Source organism: Halichoeres trimaculatus, unplaced genomic scaffold (genome assembly GCF_033239565.1).
Source record: "Halichoeres trimaculatus isolate MK-OKI-2021-1 unplaced genomic scaffold, fHalTri1.1 fHalTri1_scaffold_17, whole genome shotgun sequence".
NCBI classification, from domain to species: Eukaryota; Metazoa; Chordata; class Actinopteri; order Labriformes; family Labridae; genus Halichoeres; species Halichoeres trimaculatus.
In genome coordinates, this window is record NW_027437195.1 from 31664741 (window position 1) to 31690732 (window position 25992).

At 45.9% G+C, this 25992-nt stretch overlaps 2 protein-coding genes across 3 annotated transcripts in view; both read right to left on the reverse strand.

Moving 5' to 3' along the window:
- The window catches only part of LOC141806565 (polypyrimidine tract-binding protein 1-like), a 189733-nt gene that overhangs the window by 67762 nt on the left and 95979 nt on the right, over positions 1–25992 (reverse strand). The gene's annotated exons all lie outside the window — the stretch shown is intronic.
- efna2a (ephrin-A2a) overlaps positions 6028–25992 on the reverse strand; it is a 99943-nt gene continuing 79978 nt past the window's right edge. The window contains exons 2-4 of one of the 2 annotated variants that reach the window (XM_074691312.1): positions 21250–21542; positions 8395–8460; positions 6028–7126 (exon numbers count right to left, since the gene is read on the reverse strand). In XM_074691312.1, coding sequence (XP_074547413.1) covers positions 6999–7126; positions 8395–8460; positions 21250–21542 — 487 coding nt within the window. In that variant the 3' untranslated portion in view covers positions 6028–6998. Of the gene's footprint in view, positions 7127–8393; positions 8461–21249; positions 21543–25992 lie in introns of both variants that reach the window. The other variant, XM_074691313.1, reaches the window with a different exon arrangement.

Genomic DNA, 25992 nt, shown 5'->3' on the forward strand with positions numbered 1-25992 from the left:
CACACGCTGAACAATTTGTGACAACTCCAAATTTGCACGAGGGATTCTCCTGAGGTGCCCTCACCAAACTACCCATGATGCCCAGCTCTCTGGGCCCATGTATCTTTTATAGAGTCTACATAGCATGCATTATTCAGCAATAACACAGGGTCCATCTGGGCTCCTGTGTGTGTGTGAATACAGGGTGTGTGTGTGTGTGTGTGTGTGTGCTATAGTTAACTTTCCTGCCGTGCCATTTCACCATTTCACGCCACATCCAGCAGTGCTTGAAGAGCTCAGAATGAGTATTTCCTCTGTAATTACAGCCGAGGTATAATGTGAGTGTGAAGAGGAGGAAAGAAAGAAAGAAAGGAAGGAAGGAAAGAATAGGAAGAAGAGAAGGAGAAAAATGAGGGGGCTAGATTAAGTGAATGTGTAACAGTGACTACAGATGGCACGTTCAGGATCAGGCTCTTTCATCATGCTGTTCCTCATTAATAGAGATGGGAGCGCTGCCCTAATTCCATAATTCCTAAATCATGCCAGTTAGCTGAATGCGAGGAGACAAAAGTACAGAGGAGAGGGGAGAGTGGATTAGCCTATAGCCTGGAAATGTGCCGGAGAGAGCCAGAAACCAACAGAGGAGGAGATGAAGAGAGGGAGCGCAGGAGGAGAAAGAAGAGGGAAGAAAGGAGGGAGGTCGCCATCTGCATTTCCTGGTGTGTCGTTTCGGTTGTTGCCAAAATCAACAACGTATAACCAAATATCCTCTGCCAGTAAGTGCCCCGTGTGTCCGCCGGCCAATGAAAACAGCTCAAACAATCAGGTGATTAAGTCAACCTGGGGAATACAGTGAAAGAATGAGTGTGTGTGTGTGTGTGTGTGTGTGTGTGTGTGTAGATCAGTGGTTTCTCATGGTTTAAGCAGCACATCTGTGTGTGTTTCTGGCTCGTCTCCAGCTCTATCACTCATCCATCTCCCCGCTCGGCTCAGACGTGGTGGGAAAGGTTTCAGCGCCCCGCTCCATCCAGCTCCATCCAGCTTCATCAGGCTAACTCTGCCGCTCGCTGACACTCGTAAGGACAAAGAATCAGCTGACCAAGCGTGTGTCTTAACATTCAGAGATAATTTCCCTCCCTGGCCTCCTCTCCTCTCCTCTGGAATCTCCTCTTTCGCTCTTTAAACTGAGCTCTTATATGAAGCAATTTGATGGAAACCGGAGACATCGATAGCCATTAGCCCGCTCTGCGCAGAGGGCCAAACACGGCAAGCAAAGAGAGGCACATCTATTATTCATGTCCTTCAGTTTCCCCCCAAAAAAACAACCATTCTGATATTCATTTTGCATCTCGCTGCCCAGAGAAGAGACGTTTCAAATGACGCTTTAAAAAGAGCACTGACGAGTGTTTCAGCCGGCTCCCGCCCTTACCGGTCCCACAGGGGGGGCGGTTTCTAATGTCTATCTGTCTATTCATGTCCAATCTGCAAAATATGAAAAAAAAACTTTTGAGGAAACATTTAAAGTTTGCTTTAAAACATTTTGGCCTCAGGCTGCAGCCGCGTGTAATATTAGCTCAAGGACGGCTCACTTTCAGAGGATTCAGCCACAGATCAAACCTTTCCAGGACAACCTGCCAAAGCAGCGAGGAGCTGGGGAAAGGGACGTTTAACAATGATAAAATAGAGTATTACATTTAAAATCACTGAGGTTTAAAGTCTAACGAAATAAAATGAAAATTTTTATCCATTTGTACTAAAAGTTTTAGAAGGAAAGCTAACGTTTTGGTTAAACAGCTGTTTATAAATCACCTGGAGTTTGTAAGTGGTGATAAATGGCCTTAAACTACAAACCATGCTCATTTTTTACTTTAAAATATAATAAAAGAATGAAAAGAAAAAGAAAACTACTGTCTGCTTTGTCCACAGGGGGCGCCATAATCAACACAAACTGAATGTTTTTCACAGGAGCTTTAAGAACGGATGGACCGGAGGTCACCAAACTGAGGCTCCGCCCTCTTAAAGCGTCCAAAGATAAACCTGAGCGTCTCAGAAACTGACGGAAAGTTCTGTGGCTGAAACTTGTTGTGACTTCTCTTCTCTTCTGTGCTGGAAATCCAAACATATCCAAAGTTTTCATCTAAATTAAACCCAAATGTTTGCTCAAGTTTATGAAAATCATGGGAGGAAAATATAAATATTTTGAGTTTCCTTCCAGCTCTGTTGGGCGGATCAGGAAACCCAGCTGGTGGTTTTAATTCTGCCGTTTGATGCCATCAAACTAAACGAAGAGAGACGCCATCACAGCAGATTATCTCCACTAATAATAAAGAGATGAAGATATTTAGAGTTCATCTTATCACTTCACAGGAACGACGTGTTTTTCTCGTTCTTCAGCTTCAGTCTGACAAACACTGAGTCTCATCTTGTTTTCTCTGTGAAAATAATCTTCACTCTGTTTTGATTCCTTCTTGTATTTGGTGAAATGTCCTCGCAGAGGTCTCAGATGTAGAAAATAAAACCCCAGCTGTTCCTGTCCAGGTCTGTCTCCGTCTCTTCATATTTAGATGAACTTCCAGAAACCCGACGCCTCATTTCCACTGCTCTGTGTGTTCAGAGGAGAGTCAACAGGAAATCCAATCACTGCTAAACTGATCTCACAGATATCAGATGTGCCTGCTCCTCACCGCCGCAACATTTCAGTCCACAACCTGCCTCCAGGAAACCCAATAAACACGGAGACTGTGTCAGTGTTTGGCTAGGCTAACAGGCTGCTAACAGGCTGCTAACTGGCTACTAACAGGCTGCTAACTGGCTGCTAACTGGCTGCTAACTGGCTGCTAACAGGCTACTAACTGGCTACTAACTGGCTGCTTACTGGCTGCTAACTGGCTGCTAACTGGCTACTAACTGGCTGCTAACTGGCTAATAACTGGCTGCTAACTGGCTCAAAGGTTTATTTCCTTTTCTTGACTGAGTCAGTTGGGTTAATAATTAAAAACAAAAACAAAAAATTTGGACAAATTTGTGCCACTTGAGACTGAATCTGAATCACAGTATTGAATCTGAAAAGCATGATCTGAACTGAATTCAAAGTTTTTAAACTGAATTTATTTGATTTGAAATTTAGTCCATGTCCACACGTAGCCGGGTATTTGGGAAAACGTGCACATTTTGATACATTTACGCCTGTTGTCCACACAAAACCCCAGCTTTACGTCACTAAAAACGATGTTTTTTTGAAAACTCCGGCCAAAGTGAAGATTTTGTAAAACTGCGGTTTCATGGTTTCATGTAGACGCCGATAAACGGAGTTATTGGTTCTCAAACATTACAGCTGAATGATAGGGCTCATTCTGATTGGCTGGCACAGGTTTTACTTCAGGAAAACACTGCCCATTATGGGTTTTGTGACCTGCACCCACCGGCGGTTTTACCCGCTGGGTGTGGACGAAAGTATTTTTTAAAAGGAACGAGGGGGGATACTCATTTTTTGAAAATACCCGGCTACGTGTGGACATGGCCTTAACCTATTCTAAAATTCAACTCCTTTTTTTCCTAACACTCAAAAACACAAAATTCAAGTTGAGTTCAGCAGCAGTAACTGTTACGTCTAAATGTCTGTGAGGAAGAGTAATCGAGCATAGATCCACTGAAATCCTCTTCATCTCTGGGAAAACTCACCTGAGGAGCTGAAAAGGTGCCTAAAGACCAGGATGTTAAGAATCAGGTTTGCTTGAAAACCAAATTTTGCAAAAATAAAGTGGATTTTTTTTTATCTGTGCTCGATTGCTCTGCCTCACAGATGTAGATGACATAAATGTTGTGCCATGCTGAACTGAAAGTACTTTTTTTCAATTTACGAATCTAAGGGAAAAAAATAATTTTGAGGTAGGTTAAAAACAAATTCAAAACGTTAAATTCAATTTTTGATCACGCTTTCAGCGTCAGTAAATTTATCCAGATTCAGTCTCTGTTGACATAAAATCTCAGCTCTCTCTTCTCCTGAAGCTGGCGGTAATTTCTGTTTGATCTCCATCTATCATGACATGCAGTTCCTCCTGTTGGACTCTAGAAGGCGTCATCTCTGTGTATGAAAAGCCACAGACGTGGAAACGATGTTAGCCACAGGTTTTAGCAACATGAAGTTCTTGGTTTAGGACATGTTTTCAGCTTTGGTGTGAAGGTTTTTGTGATTTGGCGCCCCCTGTGGACTTTAATGAAATTGTCATCACACCTGCATAAAAACATAAATCTGTTGTTTTTTCTCAGAGTTTTAAGTTTTTAGCCTTTAGAAAGATTCAGTTTACCCTCCTTTTCCATGTAAAACATGTTTTACACCTGAAGGAGGGAGGAAACAGTCTGAAGCAGCAGATTGGAGGAAAAGGCCTGCAAACGGATGCAGTGGAGTAAACGCCGTTCCTCGCCGTTTGGCCGTGGAGCTGGAAGTCTGATGGAAACCTGAGAGGAAAGGCTATCAGCCGTTCAGCCTCCACGTTGTCAGCGCCTCAGATTAGCTGTCACTTTGCTGAGGGAGAAACAGCTGAAGATCACACAGGCTGATTTCATCTGAATAATTTCATGCTTTGACTGGCAGCGCTCGCCGCTCGCCGTCCCACCACGTGGACGCACGGGAACATGAATACAACCATGAGCGAGAAAAGAAGACATCAAATGGAGGGCTGGTTTGTTGGAGTAGACAAAAAGACAATCTTTATTTGTGTGTTTCTCTCCTCGCTCTGACGTCTGTGTTTTCACTTTGACTGGACGGACTCTGACCACGGAGGCCGGCGTCCGCAGGAAGAAAAGAAAACAGCACAAACAGAAAGAAGGAGACAAACTCATACATGACGCTCAGACCGGGAGGCCTCCTACCTACCACTACCGACCATGGATCACAAACCAGAGAAGAAGAAGAAGAAGATCAAGGACAGCATCAGTGGAATAGAAGAAGAAAAACAGGTTTTTTAATCTGCCACAGGCTCCGCCCCCTTCACTGCGTCCCACAGCGAATTAACAGTGATTTAAATGCTACAAAAATAAGATGAAACAGGGGAGGGAGTGCTTCCCCTTGTTCGTCTGTGTGTGTGTGTGTGTGTGTGTGTGTGTGTGTGTGTGTGTGTTAATGTGCATGCCACGTCTGTAAATGTCTAAATCTGCGTGTGCTTTTCTACACGTCTGTCCTCATGTGTGTGTGTCTGTACATGTGTGTGTGTGTGTTCACAGTGCTTGCTCATAATGTTCACTTCCTAACATTAAAGAAGTCTCAGTCCCATGATGCACACACAACTCCTCCTCCTCCTCCTCCTCCTCCTCCTCCTCCTCCTCCTCCTCCTCCTCCTCCTCCTCCTCCTCCTCCTCACAGTCCATGAACGCTCCCTCAGTCTCCTCAGGCTTCTGCAGCGTGCACGTGTGTATTACTGTGTGTGTGCTTTTGTGATGCTACCACACACACACACACACACGCTCGCACACACACCTGGCCTCAGTCTGTGTGCTTCCCTCATTGGTTTAACCCTCAGACCCTGGACCAGCTTCAGTCTGTGTTTGCGTCCACGCTGATCCGGGGCTCTGGGGCTGATTTCCAGTCAGTTTCACCTTTTGGGTCCATTTATCTCCCGGCAGCCCTGGAGCTAATCCATCACGGACAGGAGAAACGGTGCGAGGAGAGATGTTTTCTTCTTCTGATGTCTGAAAAAAGAGCGTCTCAGGGAGCGCCGGAGAGCGGCGGCGGCGGCGGGGTGTTTGTTGTTCCCCATGAAAAAATATATCATCATTACAAACGAGATTGATCTGAAGGATTCACAGTGGTCATGCAACTGAAAGTGTCGCCCCCTCCCTCCTCTGCTCACCTGTCCTCACCTCACCCACCCCCTGCCCCCTCCCATCCCCTCCTGTCCCCTCCCGTCCAATCAGAATCCTCCCTCACACCTGTCGCAGTTACACAGACAGACGAAGAGGTGGGTGACCTGTGGTACATTCATACAGGAGAAAGTCACTTTCCCAGAAGCCCCGCCCCCTCCCCCCACCCTGCCCCGCCCTGCCCCCCCCCACGCAGACATTAGACAGTGCTGTATTAGGCCTGTGCTGCTCAGGCTGTGATAAATGCTTTGTTTAGAAACATGAAGAAGACAAAACACAACCCTCCTGAAAATATACACCTCATTAACCCCCCCTACACACACACACACACACACACACACACACATACCCTCACACACACACACACACACACACCCTCCCTCTGCATCAGGCTATGATTATACTTGTCATTTAAAGTGAAATCTGAGCTCCTCATCAAAAATAAAACTGTGATTTTTATCTCACATGTCTGTGACTCGACTCCGCTCCTGAAACATCCACACACACAGATCACGTTCCCCCCCCCCCGGCCGTTCAAACCCCGGTCAGCCCGTTCCCCTTCCTCTGCTGCACGGCTCGGGTCACTCCTCTTATCTCCTCTTCATCTCCGCTCGCTCCCTCGCAGACTTGGAAAAAGTCCAGATAATATAAAATTTCAATTACAATGCAAGCTTGGCCACCTCCAATTCTGGGTTTGACAATGGGACAGCAATAGGAGAAGAAATCCAATTTTTGTGCATCCAGGCCTGTCGCTTAATGCATCCTGCCCTCATTGCATGATGGGAAATTGCCCTGGAACGACAAGTTTAATCATAGCTGCAGCTACATCCACCCCATCAGCGGTCAGGAGTCTAAGATCAGAAACAGGACCCCCATACGAGTGCAGAGACAGTTCCCACGTGTTTCAGCTGAGACGTGCCACAAATCTGCTCCCAGACAGACCCGAGTCCTCCAGCCAGGCCGGGGGGGGGGGCGTCCGTGGCTGGGCCGTGGGGAGCCGGCAGTGGGGGTGGTTGGTGGTCGTATCAGGGAGGTGGAGGGTGGAAGAGGGGGAGGGTGGAGACAGAGGGCTTCCCTGAGGGGTGGTGGACGTAGAAAGGGACAGCCAGCCCAGCCCGGCGACCGCGGGGTGGGAGCTCCAGGACCAGGAGGGGGACGGGTCACACCCAGGAGGAGAGGCCCAGGAGCAGCCAGGCCAGACCGGCTAACAGGGCCGCGGACCCCCCTGGCCTCCAGCTCGGCCCCCCGTCAGTCAGGAAGGGCTCCGGGGAGTCGTATCCTGATCCATCTGAAACGGAGAGAAGAGAGAGACGACAAAACATCTGAACTGAGAGGGACGCACGGCGGATCAGAGACAGGAGGGGGAGACGGGAGAGGAGGAGGGAGACAGGGGGGAGAGGAGGAGCGAGGAGGGGGAGAGGAGGGAGACAGGGGGGAGACGAGGAGCGAGGAGGGGGAGAGGAGGTGTCAGAAACAGAGCGACAAACCAAAATACCGTCACAGAGCAGACGTCAGGGTGAGGAGGGGGAGACAGCAGCAGCTCTGCAGGGGGTTTAACCAACCTAATTACAGTTTGATCACAGAGACGAAATCTGGAGCAGCTCACACACACTCACACACTCTCTCACACACTCACACACACTCACACACACTCACACACACTCACACATGCATGTGAGGAGCTCCCGTGCAGCACGGCTGAGATGAAGCGTGTGTGTCAGACAGGATGTGAGGTCGTCAGAGGAAGGGGAGCAGGTTGTTTCAGTAATTACGGAGGTGGAGGTGGTCTTTAGTGAGACCAGGAACGATCTGAGTCTGGAAACCTGACGGCCTCTCTCATCCTTTAACCTACACCTTCAGAGCCGGGCCATCACCGGGGACGCCACGCTCAGACCTGCTCTGACTCAGTCTGTAATCATGAACCAGGATCAGGATCAGGATCAGGATCAGGATCAGGACTCACAGATAGACTCTCCCACAGACTGCAGCAGGCAGCCTGCTGCTGTTTGATGCCTGTGTTTTCAGATGCTGAGTTATTTTTAAATGGCGCTCTCATAGGCCCACATGGCTCCTGTCTGCTCCAATGACAGAGGAGCGTTCTCCTCTCTGCTGCTGCAGACAGACGCACGCGACGAGACGCGCTGCAGACAGAGAGCAGTAAAATATGACGAGTCTGTTTGAGGGAGGCCTCAGCACCAGGTTCAGGTCTTATTATGAGGCTCTGGTCTCTGAGCACGTGGAGGTGAAGGACAGAAGGTCTCCCTCACACCCGGCGTGACGTGATGTGAAGTGAAGTGTGTGTTTAGGCCTGTGTGAAGGTGTTAGAATGTGTGTGTGTGTGTGTGTGTGTGTGTGTGTGTGTGTGTGTGTGTGTGGAGGTGTTGAAGTGTTGCCTGGCTGCTCTGTAAATCAGAGCACAGAGTGTTGCCGGCTCTTTCTATCAGACCTCTGATTCCCTCTAATTTTACTTTGATAGCCAATCTGGACCTTTAACTGTTAGAGCGTGTGTGTGTGTGTATGTGTGTGTGAGTGTGTGTGTGTGTGTGTGTGACTTACCTGGAGGTCTGACATACACCTTCAGCTTTAGACATGCTCGCCCCACGTGGTTCGGGTGAGGAGACGCTGTAAGGAGCAGAGAGGAGAGAGGAGGTGAGCTGAAACATGAAACAATAAAACATGTTCCTCTTTAACCTGGGTCTGCATGGTTCTGACTGGTTCTGCCTGGTTCTGGTTCTGTCTCAGGGAGCTTTGAGGATGATTATCAGGTGGTTTGTTGAGCTGACTGTGTAGTGATGGTGTGCGGCCTGGGGCTAAAGTAGATCCTGTGATCTCCTCCTCCTGAGACTGTTTGAGTCAAAGCAACAAACGAAAAACTGATTCAGTCACAAACACAAAACTCTTTATGGAGACTTCAGCTGGGCTTCAGTCAGAGACAGGATCCTTAATATCAAGTTAAAACTTTTTATACCTATAGTTTCTTACTTAATTATAATAATAATAATAATATAATAATAATAATAATAAAAAAATAACAATAATAATAATAACAATAAAAAAAAATACTACTAATGATAAAATAATAATAATAATAATAATAATAATAAAACAACAATAATAATAACACTAATAACAATAATAAAAAATATAAAAAAATTATTTAAAACAACTAAATAAAATAATAATAAAAATTATAATAATAAGAAAAAAGATAAAATAATAACAATAAAATAATAAAAAATACTACTATTACTAAAATAATATTAATAATAATGATTAAAACACATTTATTCTGAGAGTATCCCGTGTTTCATTTTTATTTCAGTCAAATAAATAAATAAATAAATAAATAAATAATGAATGAATGAATAAATAAATAAATAAAGAGTAAACTTCACAGAGCACAGGATGTGTCTGATTCCACCACAGAAAATAGGTCCAAACATCAAAACTGTATATTTTGCTATAAACTCAAACTGTTGTTTCATTAAGAAAAATGTTAAAAAAAAAAAACAAAAAAAAACAAATAAATTGAACAGTTAACTGTAATGAGTCATTTTATTTGCTTTAGGTCTAATGTGTTTATTCTTCATCCACCGCTCTGTGCTGACGTCTCCCTGCTCCTCCTGCTGCCATCATGGAAAAACACACATCCCAGATATTATCTGTAATCTGTCCCAGACAGGTCAGTGAGATGGAAAAGTAAAGAGCACTTTGTCTTTAAAATAGTTTTAAGATCATTAAAGTAACTGAAAAAGTAAAGTGTTCTTGCTTTCTTGTATTTTAAACATGGATATAAAGTATCAACGCTGAGTGTTCACACTGAGCATGTGCAGATTTTCAAACCTCTACCAGATCTTCACCAGATGATGTCATCACATCAGGATCTCAGAACAAGTTCATGACATGTTGAAGGGGGGGGCCTCAAACACTAAGGTCTACCCAAAGCTCCACCCCCAACAGACCCCCAGTGTGCTGGCCAATCAGAGCGTAGGGAGTTTGTGGAGTGGGAAGCCTAAGAGGCCGTTTCCACGACGACAGTTATAAGATGAAAATGTAAAGGTGAGAAACAACATTTAGCCAACCTAAACTTTTGATCTATGTTTGTCTGACACACCACCTTGGCAGATCCAAACATAGACAGGTGTAACAAAGGGCAACCAAAAGATGCTCCTGTATCAGTTATAGCGCCAACTACAGGCCTGGCATTCACACTACAGCGTTTCTGTGTCAATGCAGATTTTTTCCACTGTGTTTTTCGTGTAAAGAGACGGCAGCTAAAGCAGACAACAGTTGGTACCTGACGCTTCATCTCTGAGGCTCTAACATCTTAAAATAAAACTCTTCAAACTCATAATTTCTGCCTGTGAGACGACTGAAAGGAGGAGAGTTTTTTTACTGTTGCATCTCAAAGAGATTTGTTTTCACGCCTCAGACCTCGATGAGAGCCACAGCTCTTAGAGGACGCCGCGTTTCTCCGACTCTGCGGTTTAATCTCCGTCAGAGGAACAAACAGCTCCGTCTCCTTGAAAGTGTTTCTCATCGGGAACACGCTGTGCGCAGAGAGACGTCCCTGCTGAATGATCCTTTTTGTTCTCCTGGAGAAAAACTTCCTTTGAGGACAGAAACACGCCCAGCTGTTTCAGACAGAGGAAATATTTATCCTGACTCCAAAGGATTCACCTTTTATGGATGGTTCAGCAGTTAGAGACAGAAAGAAAGAGGCTGATGAAGAGATTTATCCTCTGAGGGAGGGAGCAGGACCAGGAAACACTTTCCTTGAATAACCGATGGAGTCATCAGAGAGGAGAGGCCTTCACCTGTCAGAGTTTCTCTTCATCTCATGAACGCTCAGAGTTTTTGTTCAGCTTCTCCTGGTCTGTGTGAGCGTGAAATCAGAGAAAGCAGCTCTGAGCAGTGATTATCATAAAACAGATCAGGATGATTAATGCAGTGTGGGCCTGCTGCAGCGGGAAGCTTTCCTCCTCTGAGTCAACGCTCACTCATTTCTCCTAATAGCCGCGATTAAAGCAGCTTTCTCTTTCTCTCAGACGCTCATTGCTCCGAGCTCCTTTACTTTCTCACATTATGTCCTTTTAAGTCCTCTTCTCCCGCGCCGTCAGCTGCGGTAAACATTTCAGACGTTTCAGCTCTTCAGGCGATGCACGCTCGTCTGACTCGTCAGACTCTCACCTGAGGGAAATACCGCCTCTAAACGGACCTGACTTCCTGTCTTTGGACCGCGGGAAGAGAAACCATGCAGATTCCCCACGGACGTGCTGCAGAGAGGTGACCGTGCTAACCGCTGAGCCACCGCGCCGCCGCGGCTCAACGCCCCGAAAAATGAGGAAACGCTGAAAAGTGATTCAGACTTCAAAGAGCAGTAAATGAAACCCAGTCTGGGTTTTTAGTCCCAGCTCGCTCTGAGGGGAAATAGAAGTGGAGACACACACACACACACACACACACACACACACACACACACACACACACACACACACACACACACACACACACACACACACACATGCCTGAGGAGTGTGTGTGGAGACCTCTTGGCCTTCTCCCTGGAGGAAGTCGGCGTCGGCAGAGCCCGCAGTGACCCAGGAGAGGCCCATCATCAGGATCCACGGAGCACAGGAAATAAATCTGACCCTTCCTGCGCCCTCTCCTCCTCCTCTTTCTCCACACTCCTCCTCCTGCTTCCATCTGGCTGCCCTTCACCTCCTCTACCCTTTCAGAGCTTCCCTATAGTCCACTTCTTTGCCTCAATTTTCTTCAAATCATCCTCGACCCTCCTAACAAAACCGCAGAAAGTTTAAAGTGGTCTCCTCTGAGGCGCTAACAGCTCTGTGAGGAGCTGCAGCTCCCTGAGGGTCTGCTCTCTGCTTCCCCCAGCCGCTCTGAGAAACGGGGACATTCAGAGAAAGGTGCAGTTACACCAACCATCTGACTTTTTCCTGTAGTTTGTTTCATCACATCGATCAGCTCGTCCCAGATACAACCTCTGAACGTCAGCAGCAGAGAGCGCAGAGCCGCAGGTCCACTCCACGCCGACTGAGAGCTTTGATTTTTCTAATTAAAGGTTCACACTCATCAGGGGCTCACACAGAGGTTTGTCAGGGCAGGGCCAACAGGAAAGGAGGCACATCAGGGGTTTTAGCCATATGAGAGGGCAGTTAATCATATTTAGCCAGCTAAGAGGCTAAGAGGGCGGTTCAGTGTATTTTACCAACCAGGACGGCGCTGTGGCACATCTCTTGGCACGTTTTGGCTCCAAAGAGAGCACTTCAGTGTGTTTTTTTTTTAGCAATTGGGCCACAAGGAGGGGCAACCGCCCCCCCAGCCCCCTGCTGTGCACACCACTGGTGCTCATGGAGAGACACAGGCTAAAAGAAATGATTTCCTCTGCAGCTCTGGATCAGGGCTTTGCTCAGTGGAAGCTTCATCGCTCTTTAGGAGTTAAAGACTCAACGGCCGTGTCTTAAATCGGGAACTGTAGCCTTCGGAGGACCCGGTCTTTGTAGCCTGTGTAGACCGCAGAGGTTGAACGTTGAGACGGTCTGGTCTATGAAGCATTTCCTGTTTGTCACCCTCGATGTCACACAGTGCAGCCCTCACCTGTCAGGCTAACATAACTTATTAACACACGTAAACCAAAACCTCACACATTTAAAACAGGATGAGTTTTTACTTTTTTTTTTTTTTACTTCGCATTATTATTATTTTAATTATCATTATTATTATCTTAATATATATTTTTAATTATTATTATTTTTATTTTTTAATTATTATTTTTATTATTATTATTATTATTATTATTATTATTATTATTTTTATTATTATTTTAATTATTTTATTATTATTATTATTATTATTATTATTATTATTATTATTATAATAATGATAATGATAATAAAATAATATTTTAATTTTTATTTTTATTTTCTTCACTGATAGGGTATAGAAGCACCATTTATATGAGAGTAAAGCAACAACAAACATTTTCAACATCAGAACAAGTGCTGGGGGATGATAGATAAAAAAAAGTATAAAATACAATCTGCTGAAATTATTTAATGTCTTTTTTGAATTCCCTATAAAAAATAATGAATAAAAAAAAAACCAAGTAAGTTTTTTTCTTCAGACAATTTCCATTTATGAACATATATTTTTTTATAATGAGAAGATTTATGAGTAAGAGTGTAAGTGCTTATTTTCCTCAGTATGTTACTTAAAAAGAGCCCAAACCCATTTTTACACAGAAAAACAAAATATTCTTTAATGTTTTAGAAACACGTTCAAATAGTTGTTGGCAGAAATCCTTCACATCTGGATCAATCAGGACTCTTTTTGGAGTTTGGCCGTGTCCATCATCTTCAGTGTTCATGTGCAGTGGATCTTGGGATACGTGAGGCCATGAAGGATTCAGCGTTTGGAGGAGCCTCTGAAATGGGACGGCCTCGATGCACCGCTGTGACGTAGTCAGTCTACAGACTCAGCCTTTGTAGGCAGCAGCCGCTGAACTGGGACACAGCCCACGTGTGAGCACGCTGACATGGCGCCTTCACAGGTGGAGGTGTTGGTGACCTCCAGCTCTCCTGAGGAGACTTGAGAGGGTTGATCTGTCAGAGGTTTTTCTTATGTTTGCACAGTGTTTCCTCTCCACCTTCGTCTGAGGCCTGTCTCCTTCAGTCTGTCTCCTCTTCCTGTGGATTCAGTGGGTGGATGTGGAGACTCAAACCTCTCCACCTTTAGACCCCAGAGACCTCAGTCTGGTTTTAGTGTGAAGGTGCAGATTCCTCTTAGTTAGTTTCCCTGTCCTCCACGTCACGTAACGCTGACACTGACGCCACGCTGGGAACAGGAAGTCCTGCTGTAAATAACTCTTTAAAAAGTGTTTATGACCCGACTCCATCAGTGTGAGCTCCTTCATCACAGGGAGTGAACACCACCTCCTCCTGATGCAGAGCGCTCCCAGAGCTCCTCCATGTGATCATCATATCATATCATAAACCTTTACTCCTCGTCTCCCATCGGCCTCCGTGAAAACAAACGAGGATCAGATTATCCTCCGCTGCTTTAAAGAGACTTTGTTCTGCTCCTCGTGTTTACTGCTCCTTCTTTACAGCAGAAATCAATAAGTGTCCTAAACTCCTCTGAGGGACCAACACATTCAATATTAAACACACAACAACACAACAACAACAACACAAAAACACACAGCTACACACAGCTACACACAGCTACACTGAGCTCAGCGCACACTGCAGGTTTCTCTCCATTATTTAAATTATGAGATTTAGTCATGAGATTTATATTTTACTGTGTTTAAAAACTCTTTTTTATCCTGGAGTTGGTGGAAAAGCCTTAAATTAAGAGTGAACGTGTTGTTTTTGTCTCAGTTTGTCCTTTGATCTAAATTCATTACAGAAATAACGTTAAACCAGCTGAAACGGTTCAAACACTAAAAGTCTGCTGGAAATAAAACCTGATTCCTGATTCAGTCACTCCCTCAAAATCCTTTAAGACATTAAACATCTGCTGAAACACATTTTAACCTCCAGGATGTGAAAACAATGAAACGACCTGAACAAACTCTCCTCTCACAGTTTCACACTTTCTTTAAATCAGATCAAACGTCATGTTTCTCTTAAAACGAGTCTTTTTTTCACTTTAATAACTTTGAGATTACAAAGAGAAGGATACCAGATGATTATAACTGTATTCAGTATATTTTGTGTATTATTCTGCTTCAGAAAGTTTGTTTTCCTGTCGTTTGTTTCTCTCTCTAACTCTGTGGAGTCCGCCTCAAGGACGACTCCTGTCCAGACTCCTAAAGTTAATCAATTTCCAGAGTAAACAGATAATTTCACTAGTTTTAGAGATTTTATCATCAAAGTCGATGTTTTATCTCATATTCAGACTCCTCTTTTTCCCAGCGTGTGTAAAACAACTGACAGAAATTGATCAAAGTTTTAAGTTACAGTTTATACTTTAAAGCAGCTACAAACCAAAGCATGACTCCAGTGATCAGCTGCATCCTGCAGAAAGTTATCCTGGAAAAATAAAAGTAGGATTAAAAGAAGATCAAACATCTGCTTTTATAAAGAGATGTTTTCTTTTCCTGACTGTCGCGTTTCTATGTCTGACAACTTTTACTTTTACTTAACTACATTTCCTTGATAAAATGTGTGAGTCATGTTCGTTACTCGTTACTACAAAATAAAACTAGAAGAAATTAGAGATGGAGACGTAACGCCTGTTTTAAAGCCACAATAAATGTATAAATCAAAATTCTAACTGCTTACTTTTCAAAAAATAGTTTCTCTTGTACTTTTAATACTTAAGTAGATTTTATATCAGGAAACTACTTTTGATACTTAAGTACAATAAAAATCAGGTACTTCAAGACTTTTACTCAAGTATTATTTGAAAAGTGGACTCAAACTTCAGCCAAAGTAGTTTTCTGGTAACACACGTGTACTTTTACTCAAGTACTGCTGTCTCTTCATCCTGGCAGACTACCTGTGTTTGTTTATATCTGGCACGCTGCGCGTGGACTGAAACACTAAGCGGTGAGCGCCTCGTAGCCAGCTGTGGCTCTGCAGCGGAGGTAGCGCTGTTTTACGACACGATGAGAACTAGAGCCTTATTTAGTGGTGTTTTTGTGTGAAAGTAACACGCTGAAAATTCTCTAAATAAAGCGTGAATGCAGACCGATATCAGAGTTTTTTGGTGAGAGTCCGTTTATTTGTGTTTTTGGTCAGTAAAATATGCCCCCGTCTGAGTGCAGAGGAAACCTGCAGAGGAGCAGGGAGGGGGTGTTTGGTAGCTCAAGCTTTTATTATTTTTTATTCAACTTTTAATCCCTGACTGATTTGATTTACTTATATTTCTATAAATTTCCTCTGATGGGAGCTGCTCTGACAGATATATTTTGATAAATCAGAGAAAAACCTCCTTATTTCTCCCTGTCTCCGTGCTCGCTGAGTCTTTCTGTCATTTCTCTGATCCTCTCCTGGTTCCCAGCCCGACCCAGCGCCTCCTGGAAACCCATTGAGAATCACTCAACCTCATCCAGAGGCAGCTGGAAGGAGAAAGGGGGCGGAGCCAACCTGTCAACATGTCAGCCACATGACGCACACACACACCAACCTGCACACACTCACACACACTCAGAACAGCCACAGATCCCATCAAAGACTGAAGAGTCCAATCAGAGAGCACACACACACACACACACACACACACACACACACACACACACACACACACACACACACACACTCCACATGAAGAGCAGGGTGGCTCTGACTGTCAACACGGCTTCGTTCCACATCGTTTCTGACCGGGGTGTGTTCATGTGTGTGTGTGTGTGTTCATGTGTTTGACGTGTGTGTGTCAGAGACAGTGAGACACCAAAACAAGTGAAGCTGTCACTCAGGATGATGGACACGGCCTTTCACACACTCACAATCACTGACAAGTAACCCCCTCAATCACACACACACACACACACACACACACACACACACACACACACACACACACACACACACACACACACACACACACACACACACACACACACACTCTGGGCCCTCAGGGGTCTCAGGAACACAATGCCACAGTCAGCAGCTCTGCGGCTCTGGAGGGGCCCGTCCATCCTGACATGAGCCTAAAAACAAAAGAGTGAGTTTCTCTGAGTGTGTGTGTGTGTGTGTGTGTGGGTGTGTGTTTGCTGTGTTTCTGTGTGTGTGTGAGCCAACTGGGAGAAGTGCAGTAGGACACGGTGGTGTGTTATCGTCGCCTCTTTAGCGCTCTGACTCCTGCCTGCTGCGTCTTTGTGGCGGAGCCAGCAGCCGAGCTGGGAGCAGGAATATTTTCAATTACTCGCAGCTCATTTCTGAAAGTTAGTCTCCAGACAAATACTTTAATCATGCTCTCAATAATTCAGCAGCACGCAGCGTTATATTTTGTTTTCACTGACTCCATTACTGCGTTGGAGGAGAAGCCCAACACTGCGACGCTGCATCAAATTGAATTCAAACCTGTGTCATTATCCGTCAGGGGAACTATTTTGCAGAGCTGATTGCTTCCTCCTCCGTCTGAAGGAGGAGAGTATCGCTGCAAGGTCAGATTTACTGCGCGGCGCCGGAGAATCCTCATCCCATTATCGCCACGGCGAGGATGCATCATCACCTGTTAAAGGTTAGGGTCAGTTTTCAGCCGACTGTGCAGCTGGAGCAGCGAGGAGAATCAGAGAGCTGCTCCTCCAGTCCTCCACACGGGGATTATCCACCGTCCAACCAAGTCTGAGCACACACGGAGAGAGAGGAGCAGGGACGACTGTTGGAGAGAGAAGACTGAAAACATCCTCCACAACGTAGAGCAGGAGTCATCGAAGTTTGGAGACAGCCTCATAGCAGGCTTTAAAGGAGGCGCAGTCAGTCACTGAACATGTGACTTTAGGGCCTGTTTTATGTAAAGGAGGGATTTTATCTGGAAAAACTTAGTCAGGAGCCCTGTCGTCTACAGAATGAATAATCTGTGTGCAGTAAGGTAGATTTGGGCTTAAGGCTCTGTTCAGGAAACTACCTGCCCATTCACAAGCCAAAAGGTAAAGCCTGCGGCAGGTGGAGCACATCTCTCCCCTCTATCGGTCAAACTTAATTAATAAAACACCAAATCACAACAAATTTTACCTCAAGACGCATTATGAAAACATTTGGTTGTGTTGTTACAGTGGTTGTCCCAGTGGTTGTCCCAGTGTTTGTTGTAGTTGTTGTAGTTACAGTAGTCAGGGTTGTTACTCTGGTTGTTCCAGTAATTCATACAGTGGTTGTTTGAGTGACCATGGTTGTAAATATGGTTGTTCCAATGGTTCTTGCTTTAGTTGCAACTGTTCCAGTTGATGGGGCTGTTTTATTGGTTGTTCCAGTGGTTGTTGCCTGGGTGCAATTGTTCAAGTGGTTGGGGTTGTTTTGTTGTTTTTTCCAGTGACAGCTACATTGGTTGTTTAAGTGATTGGGATAGTTTCGTTGGTCGTTACTGTGGTTGGGGTCTTTCCAGTGGATGAGGTTGTTCCAGTGGTTGGGGTTGTTTCGTTGGTTGTTTCAGTGGATGGGGTCATTTCATTAGTCATTACTGTAGTTGGGGTCGTTCCAGTGGATGGCAATGTTTCAGTGGATTGGGTTGTTCCAGTGGATTGTGTAGTTTCTTTGGTCATTCCAGTGGATGTGGTTGTTTCGTTGGTCATTCCAGTGGATGTGGTTGTTTCGTTGGTCATTCCAGTGGATGTGGTTGTTTCGTTGGTCATTCCAGTGGTTGAGGTTGCTTCACTGAAGGGGTTGTTTTGTTGATTGTTCAATTGGATGGCATTCTTGTGTTGTTTGTATCAGTGGATGGGGTTGTTTTGTTGGTTGTTTCAGTGGATTGCGTAGTTCCAGTTAATGGGGTGGTTTCATTAAATGTTCCAGTGGATGGGTCTGTTTTGTTGGTTGTTCCAGTGGTTGTGGTGGTTCCAGTGGTTTTTCCACTGGTTAGGGTTGTTTTGTTGATTCTTTCAGTAATTGATACAGTGGTTGTTTTAGTGATCATGGTTGTAAATATTGTTGTTCCGGTAGTTGTGGTTTGTTACAATGGTTTTTTCAGTTGTCATGTTGTTTGTTCCAGTGGATGGTGTTGTTTCTTCGGTTTTGATGGCTGAGTCAGTAATTGATGCAGTGATTGTTAAAGTGATCATGTTTGTAAATATGGTTGTGACTGTGGATGTGGTTGTTTCGTTGGTCGTTCCAGTAACTGATACAGTGGTTGTTTATGTGATCAAAGTTGCTAATATTGTGTTTCAGTTGTTGGGGTTGTTCCAGTGGATTGGTTTTTTTTGTTGGTCATTACAGTGGTTGGGGCCGTTTCAGTCGCCCTCGTTTCAGTTTGTGGGGTTGTTATGTTGGTCGTTCCTGTAACAGCTACTTTGTTTGTTGCTGTGTTCTCGTATCTTCTCGTCTTCAGTCTTTTGTTAAACTGAAACACGTCTCCTCATAACTGGGCTCTTTCTTGATGACTGACCTTCTTTGATTGTGCGAGCGCCGTCCTCCCTCTGGTGAATCATTGTCTCCAGCTGGTCGGGAACAGGAAGCCTTGTCAGAAGAAGCCTCACAGCTCTCACAGTTTACTCACAGCACCAAGTGTCACTTTGAAAGTTTGGACGTTAGCAGAAACACTTCTGAAAGTCAATTTGATGTGCTTTTCTGTGATTACCAGCTGATCTCCAACTTAACGGCCGGATGCCGTGAATCTCTCCCCGCTCCATCTGGAGGAGCGAGCGGCTGAAAACAATGTTTAAGAGTAATTTGAAGCTGCTATCTGTCCCCAGCCCGGAGGTGCAGAGCCGTCGTTTTAAGTGGGTTCAGAGGAAGAGTCTCGGGGGGCCGGGCCCATCTGTGACACTCATACATCACTTGTTGGAGAGAGGAGGAACATCAATACGGCTAATATCAAAATGATTACAAACTACGCCTGCTGACATTTTTACCACTTTGCTGAGCACACCACTTATGATCCCGACAGAAGCCCACACACACACACACACACACACACACACACACACACACAGGAACACAGCCAGAGAGGGGTGAGGGGGGAGGTGTGTTTACCAACGCCTGTGGGTGAGGAGCGACACGGCGGCTTTGTTTGAGAACTCTCTCAATCAACTTCTGCTGATTGCATATTTACATATCGTTTACAAATGCATATTGAGCAGAAGCAGACTGCTACACACACACACACACACACACACACACACACACACACACACACACACACACACACACACACACACACACACACACACACACACACACACACACACACACACACAGGGAGAGGAGGGAGCATCAGTTTGGAGCACGGCAATCGAAATAAAAATACACATCTGAAGGTTTTCTTTACGGCGCTGAGACAGTAAACGTCTCTCTGACCAAACGTTTTCCTGCTTCATGTTTTACACCATACTGTGTCAAATACATGATTCTGATTGGTCAAATCTGTAGCCAATGAAAACTACTGTCATTAGAAAAGGCAATGTCTGAACTTTCTTTAAGGATGTGGTCCTGACTGAGTTATGGCTGAAGTCTTGGTCTTGAGGGTCTGAAGTGTCTCAGAAACAGTGGGTATGTCCTCTGTTGGTGTGTTGGACGAACAGGTGGAGACCAGAGATCTGTACAAACACACAGCTGGACTACACACACTGTGTCAGCTGACACTAAGGTCAAAGAGCGTGGACACGCGACGACAGGGAGGCAGATCTTCAGACACCGGCCGTGATAAAAACCTTCCTGTAAATGTTTTAAAGCAGAAAACACTGAAAGCAGCAGAGCTTGAGTTTAAGGCTGTATTCAGACCAGAAAAGTCCTCTGGTCCACTTGTTTGGTCCGGACCAAAAGCGGACTTTATTTTTTTCATTTGGTGCGGTTCGTATTCAGATTGTACTTTTATCAAGTGGACTATATTCTGTAAACACATCCAGGTGTGTGAGGATCAGTGCTCTCATTGGACAGCACTGACAAAGGGCGGCACACAGAGCACAGACCTGGAAATGGAGGTAAACGTGTGTGTTTGTGCTCTTATTAGAGCTGCTAAATCATTTTCAGTTTCAGGAGCAGCTCCTTCAAAGCAGCTTAACAACACCGTTTACAATTTAGGAACAGGAAGACCAATGATCGCAGCAAGGAGGCGCTATGCTCTGCGTGTCCTGACCCACAACATGCTAGCTACAGCGTGGCTAAACAGAAGACGGAGGATCAGGTATGAACCAAAGACGGTTAGGTTACGGTGGCTCTATAGGCCCAAAAGGAGCATGTATCCTGTAGTTAGTTCAGATGGACCTTGGTTTGTATTCAGACCTGCACCGGAGAACCACGAACCGCACCAGAGTTCATTTGGACCGAGACCACCTCAAAAAGTGGGTCTGGGTCCGGTTGTTTGGTCTGCACCAGAGTTCGTTTGTGTCTGTTCACACCTGCATGAAAAGTCTGCACCAGCGTGGGAAACGAACCCTGGTCCATTTAAAGTGGACCAAACAGTCCAGGTCTGAATACACCCTAAATGTTGTTTTTTTTCAGAGTTGTGTTTATCATCAGTTTTGTTTTTTCCTTCGATGCTCCAGCTTCATGTTTGTTCCTCTCTGTGGCAGGACGAAGGCCCAGGTCTGTCTTTTGTGGTGTTGATGCCCCCAGCTACCAGATACACACGCCTACCTCACACCCCCACACACCCTCACAGAAACACACACCCCCTCACAGAAACACACACACAGAAACACACACACACACACACACCCTCACAGAAACACACACCCTCACAGAAACACACACACACACACACACACACAGAGGTGACCCATAGACTCACAGATGTAGTAGTACTCGTGTCCGGGCCTGAACTCGAAGCCCAGGGAGAACGGCGTGAAGAGCTGGAACTTCTCGGAGAAGCGCAGGGGTCCGTCTGGACCGCTGGGGCGGTTGCACTCCCAGCGCTTGAAGCCACGCATCCTGTGCTGGCAGGAAGTGTAGCCCTCATGGTTGACCATGAACAGGATGTAGCGCTCCATGCGCCCGTGGGACGGCGGGCCCTCGTAGTAAGGACAGTAGATGTCCAGGTAGTCGTTGATGTTCACCGCCACCCTGTACTCGCCGTGCCAGAACCTGAGGGACAGACGCACAGAGCACACGTTAGGAAACACGTTAGGAAACACGTTAGGAAACACGTTAGGAAACACGTTAGGAAACCTTGGTGAATCATGATGAAAGACGACTCAGAGAGGAGAAAAGCTCGTCAGTCTCTGATGTGCTGAATATTTACGCCCTCATCGTCTTTCTGTGACGGCACAGCCTGAAGGATCAGCGCTGAGCGTCCACTCAGTTCGCGCCGCGCTCAGTAATTATCGCGGGCTGTACGAGCGCTCGTTGAGCGTTTCTGTGTTTCCACATGAAGATCCAAGGTCAGAGCTAGAAAAACATCAACCCACAGAGACACGACTCGTAGCTCAAGGACTCAGAAACAAAAACTGTCAGACAGAACTCTCTGAATCCACCTGAGTGATGGAGGCTGGCGAAAACATCCTGGAGGGTTTTCTGTTCTGATTTAATAAACCAAAGAGTGAGAGGGAGAGAATCGATACGCGTCCCTGCGGTGATGGAGACGTTAGCGTAGCAACAGTTTTATTCTAATAACCTCAGATGGGCTTCGTGGGACTGATTAGCATGTTTGGAGATAATCTTTTCTTCACAGCCTGAACGAGCGTTCACATGATGCTGGGAGAAGTGGGTCATGTGATGGAGAGAGCACGCATCAGCCCCGACCCCTCCGGGCTGAGCTCAACGTCCTCTCTGCTCCTTTTCCTGTCGTTACTCCTCCTCCTCCTCCTGGCAGCGAGTCAGAGCCGCTGGAGGAGGTGCAGGTACCATATGGACATAGAGGAGCGAGGAGCTCCCTGGATCGACGCTGTGGAGCGCAGCAGAACATCACAAACATATGGCTGCTCATCTTTTTCTGCTCCGGCTGTGTGTGTGTGTTTTAGTGTGTGTGTGTGTGTGTGTGTGTGTGTGTGTGTGTGTGTGTGTGTGTGTGTGTGTGTGTGTGTGTGTGTGTGTGTGTGTGTTTGTGTTCAGAGCTGCTGTGGCTGTAATGTAAACTGAACTTGTGTTTACCGTCCCAGAGTCACTGCAGGGAAACCGTCTCCGTCTGAAGGAGGAGGCTGGAGCCGTTTTTATCGTCTGCAGCTGTTTTCACAGAGAGGGAACAACACGAGGCCTGCTTCACTTTATCTATCACAGCTCTCTCCTCCAGCTTTAACCTTGATTTTTCAGACCATGACTGAAACCAGCTGCCGGGCTCAGGGCCTGTGTTCACTGACTGTTTGAGGAGCTCTACCTGAGCAGGAAGACGACCACAGACACACCTGCAGGCCCTGAGTCCAGGTGGTGAGCAGGAGGTTATAAAGTCAGCCTCTTTACCTGGAGCCTCCTCGTTCAGTCTTCAGCAGTGGCGTGCACAGACTTTTAGAGGGCAGGGGCAAAGGACAAAAAGGAGCATAAAGCGTTTTCTGACCCCTGAGGAGGGCACCGAGATCCACGTGTTTGCACGGTGTGTTTATCACGTGTTACGGCCTCTCACACGGGCATTTCAGCTCATTCTGGCTCTTTAGATGACACTTTGAAGCCATTTTGCCCCAAAAACATGACTCAGCTCAGATTTTGCTTCCCAAGAGGTCACTTTGGTCTTTTTTTTTTACAATTCTGCCGCTGTGAAAACTCATCCTTAGTATTTATTGTGATTTTCTGGAGATTATAACTTCAGTTCAAACCCTGACAGCTATAATAAGAGATCATCTCTTTGGCTAAATTTTCTTTCATTCTTTGTCCTTTTCTGTCGGACAAACGTCTCAAACTTTGTGAAATAAATCCCATGAACCGAACCCCCAGCTCCGCTCCTGTAAACACCAAACCAGCCCAACATCAGCTCTGTGGATATTCTTTAGACTAAAACTGACTTTTTATTTCAGTTTGAGCTTTGTGTCAGATGAAACCAGCTCTGGATGAACTCTGGATTCATGGTGACGACACTTTCCCACGCTGCAGGGTGGTTTGCTGAGTCTGTCTTTGCACGCTGCGCTGTGTGTCCTCCTGACGTCACAGCCTAACCTCAGCCTGACGAGTGAAGGAGCAGAGTCCTCAGCAGCTGGGCTCTGCAGGGTTTCTATGAGCTGATTGTAAAACATGTTTATGGATGAATCTCATTATTCACTGTAATTAACAAAAACAGGATCAGAAGAAAAGATCCTGTTACCGTAAATCTGCCTGCAGGACACACAGCCGACGCAGACGACACGTGTTGGCTGAATTAATTCACTGTGTGTTTTCCTCTTTCTGTGGGTTTGTTTACAGTGAGATTCAGTTTCACTCTGCGCGCTCCTTAAAGCGTCTTCCTCTGCTGGAAAATCCCACGTTTACAGCCCGAGCGTCAGTGATCTTTTATTTATAACGTGGAGAGCGCTGGAAAAGTTCTGAGAGCTGAGAGTGATCGATCAATATTTCACATCAGAGCTCTGAGAGGCTGACTTAGTTAAAGCAGCAGCCTGTCAGCGCACACACACACACACACACACACACACACACACACACACACACACACACGCTGTTTCACGTGTCGTCTGATTATATCCTCTGTTTCTCTCCTGCTCTGTGTCTTCATGTTTGACTTATCGTATCGTTTCTTTACTGGTGCTTCATAAATATTGTGTCCTCTGAGCAGGGGTGTGCACAGGAGGGGGAGGGAAAGCACACAATTAAGCGCCCTTGAGATGGAGCGCTAAAGTGTCTTCTGGGAAGCCAAAATGTGCATCGAGTGCCCTCTTAGGAGGCAAAACCTGCGCTATAAAATGTCCTCTTGTGAGCCAAAAAAGCCTGCAAGTGCCGCCTTGTGTCATAGCTCTCACTGAAGTGCCGCCTTTGGTGCAAAATGTGCGCTAAAGTGCCCTTTTGGGAAGCTAACCGCACAACAAAAAGCCCTTTCAGAAGCCAAAGTGTGCCCAGGTTTCCCTTTTTTGAGCCAAATAACACATTTTACTGTCTTATTGAGTCAAAGCTTGGGTTTAAGCGCCCCCTTGGGAGCTAAAATGTGCCTTAAATTGTTGTCTTGGAAAACTAAAAACACAATAAAGTGCCCTTTTGGTAACAAGTACACAGGCTACAGAGCTCTGTTTTGGGCCACAATGTGTATTTAACTGGCTTATTCAGTCAAAGCTTGCGCTAAGTGCCCCCATAGGAAGCTAAAATGTGCACCAAAGTTCCCCCCATAGAAAGCTAAAATGTGCGCAAAAGTGCCCCCATAGAAAGCTGAAATGTGCGCTAAAGTGCCCCCATAGAAAGCCAAAATGTGTGCTAAAGTGCCCCCATAGAAAGCTGAAATGTGCGCTAAAGTGCCCCCATAGGAAGCTAAAATGTGCGCTAAAGTGCCCCCACAGGAAGCTAAACACACAATAAAGTGCTCTCTTGGGTAGCTGCACTGTGCGCTAATGTGCCCTTTAAAACATCTGGATCTCAGTTTGCTCTTTGATGGGAAACAGCTGTTTGTGCCTTTTCTTTTCTACCCCAGCCCTCCAAAAGCCTGTGAACGCCCCTGCCACAGAGCCCTCAGCCTCTCAGAGTCTAACTTTGAGCCTCCTTCAGAGACATGTCGGAGCGTAATATGATCATACTCTTGGTCTTGTCGTTATCCTCATCATCGCCCACCTCGGCTAATCTAATCTACACGAGCTTCAGAGAGTACACCCGAAGCGTCGGCCTCATCCCGTTATCAAATCTTGTTTCCTCCTCACTCGGTAAACTCTGAGGCGGCGGAAAATGTCTCCAATCAGACGAGCATAAACAAACCCAGTTGTCGAGCAATCTCCACGTCTCAGATGGCGCGCACAGATTGAGCTTTTTAAACAAATTCATCATTTTCCCCCCTCACCTTGGCACTAATTGATTGCCTGGAATGAAGACATTTTGGTCTAAGCGCCGCTGGTTAGCGGGATATTTAGCTCGGGGACAAATTATCCCTCCAACGGCGGCCTCCCCTCTCCCAGAGGACGAATCAGGAAGTGAGTTAGATGTGAAATGAGCGCCGTCACGCCTGGCTGCTCCGTCAGAGCCAGTTTCACAGGTTCTAAAGGGATCCCTGAGCAGATCATTTAGAGGCATTGATCCACCGGGAGCTCCTCGCAGCGCTCCCCGCTCCCAATCAGCTCTGATTAACAGCTAAAAGGAGGAGAGGAGGGAGGCTCAGAGTGAGGAGAGAGGGACAGAAAGACAAATGAGACGGGATGAAAGGACATAAAAGGAGAGGAAAGGAGGAGGCCAGCTGGAGGAGGCCAGCTGGAGGAGGAGCAGATGGAGGAGGAGTTGTTCTTTCTCCTCAGTCGGAGCGTTCCTGGTTTTCATCAGACAAACGATGGAGCACGGACACGTCTGTGGACAGCCACCATCTGAACATTAGCACTTTGGGCGTGTAATGAAGTGTGTGTGTGTGTGTGTGTGTGTGTGTGTGTGTGTAAAGTGGGTCTGGATGAGTGCGGATGCTCAATCCAAGAAAAGGCTAATGTGCCAGGAT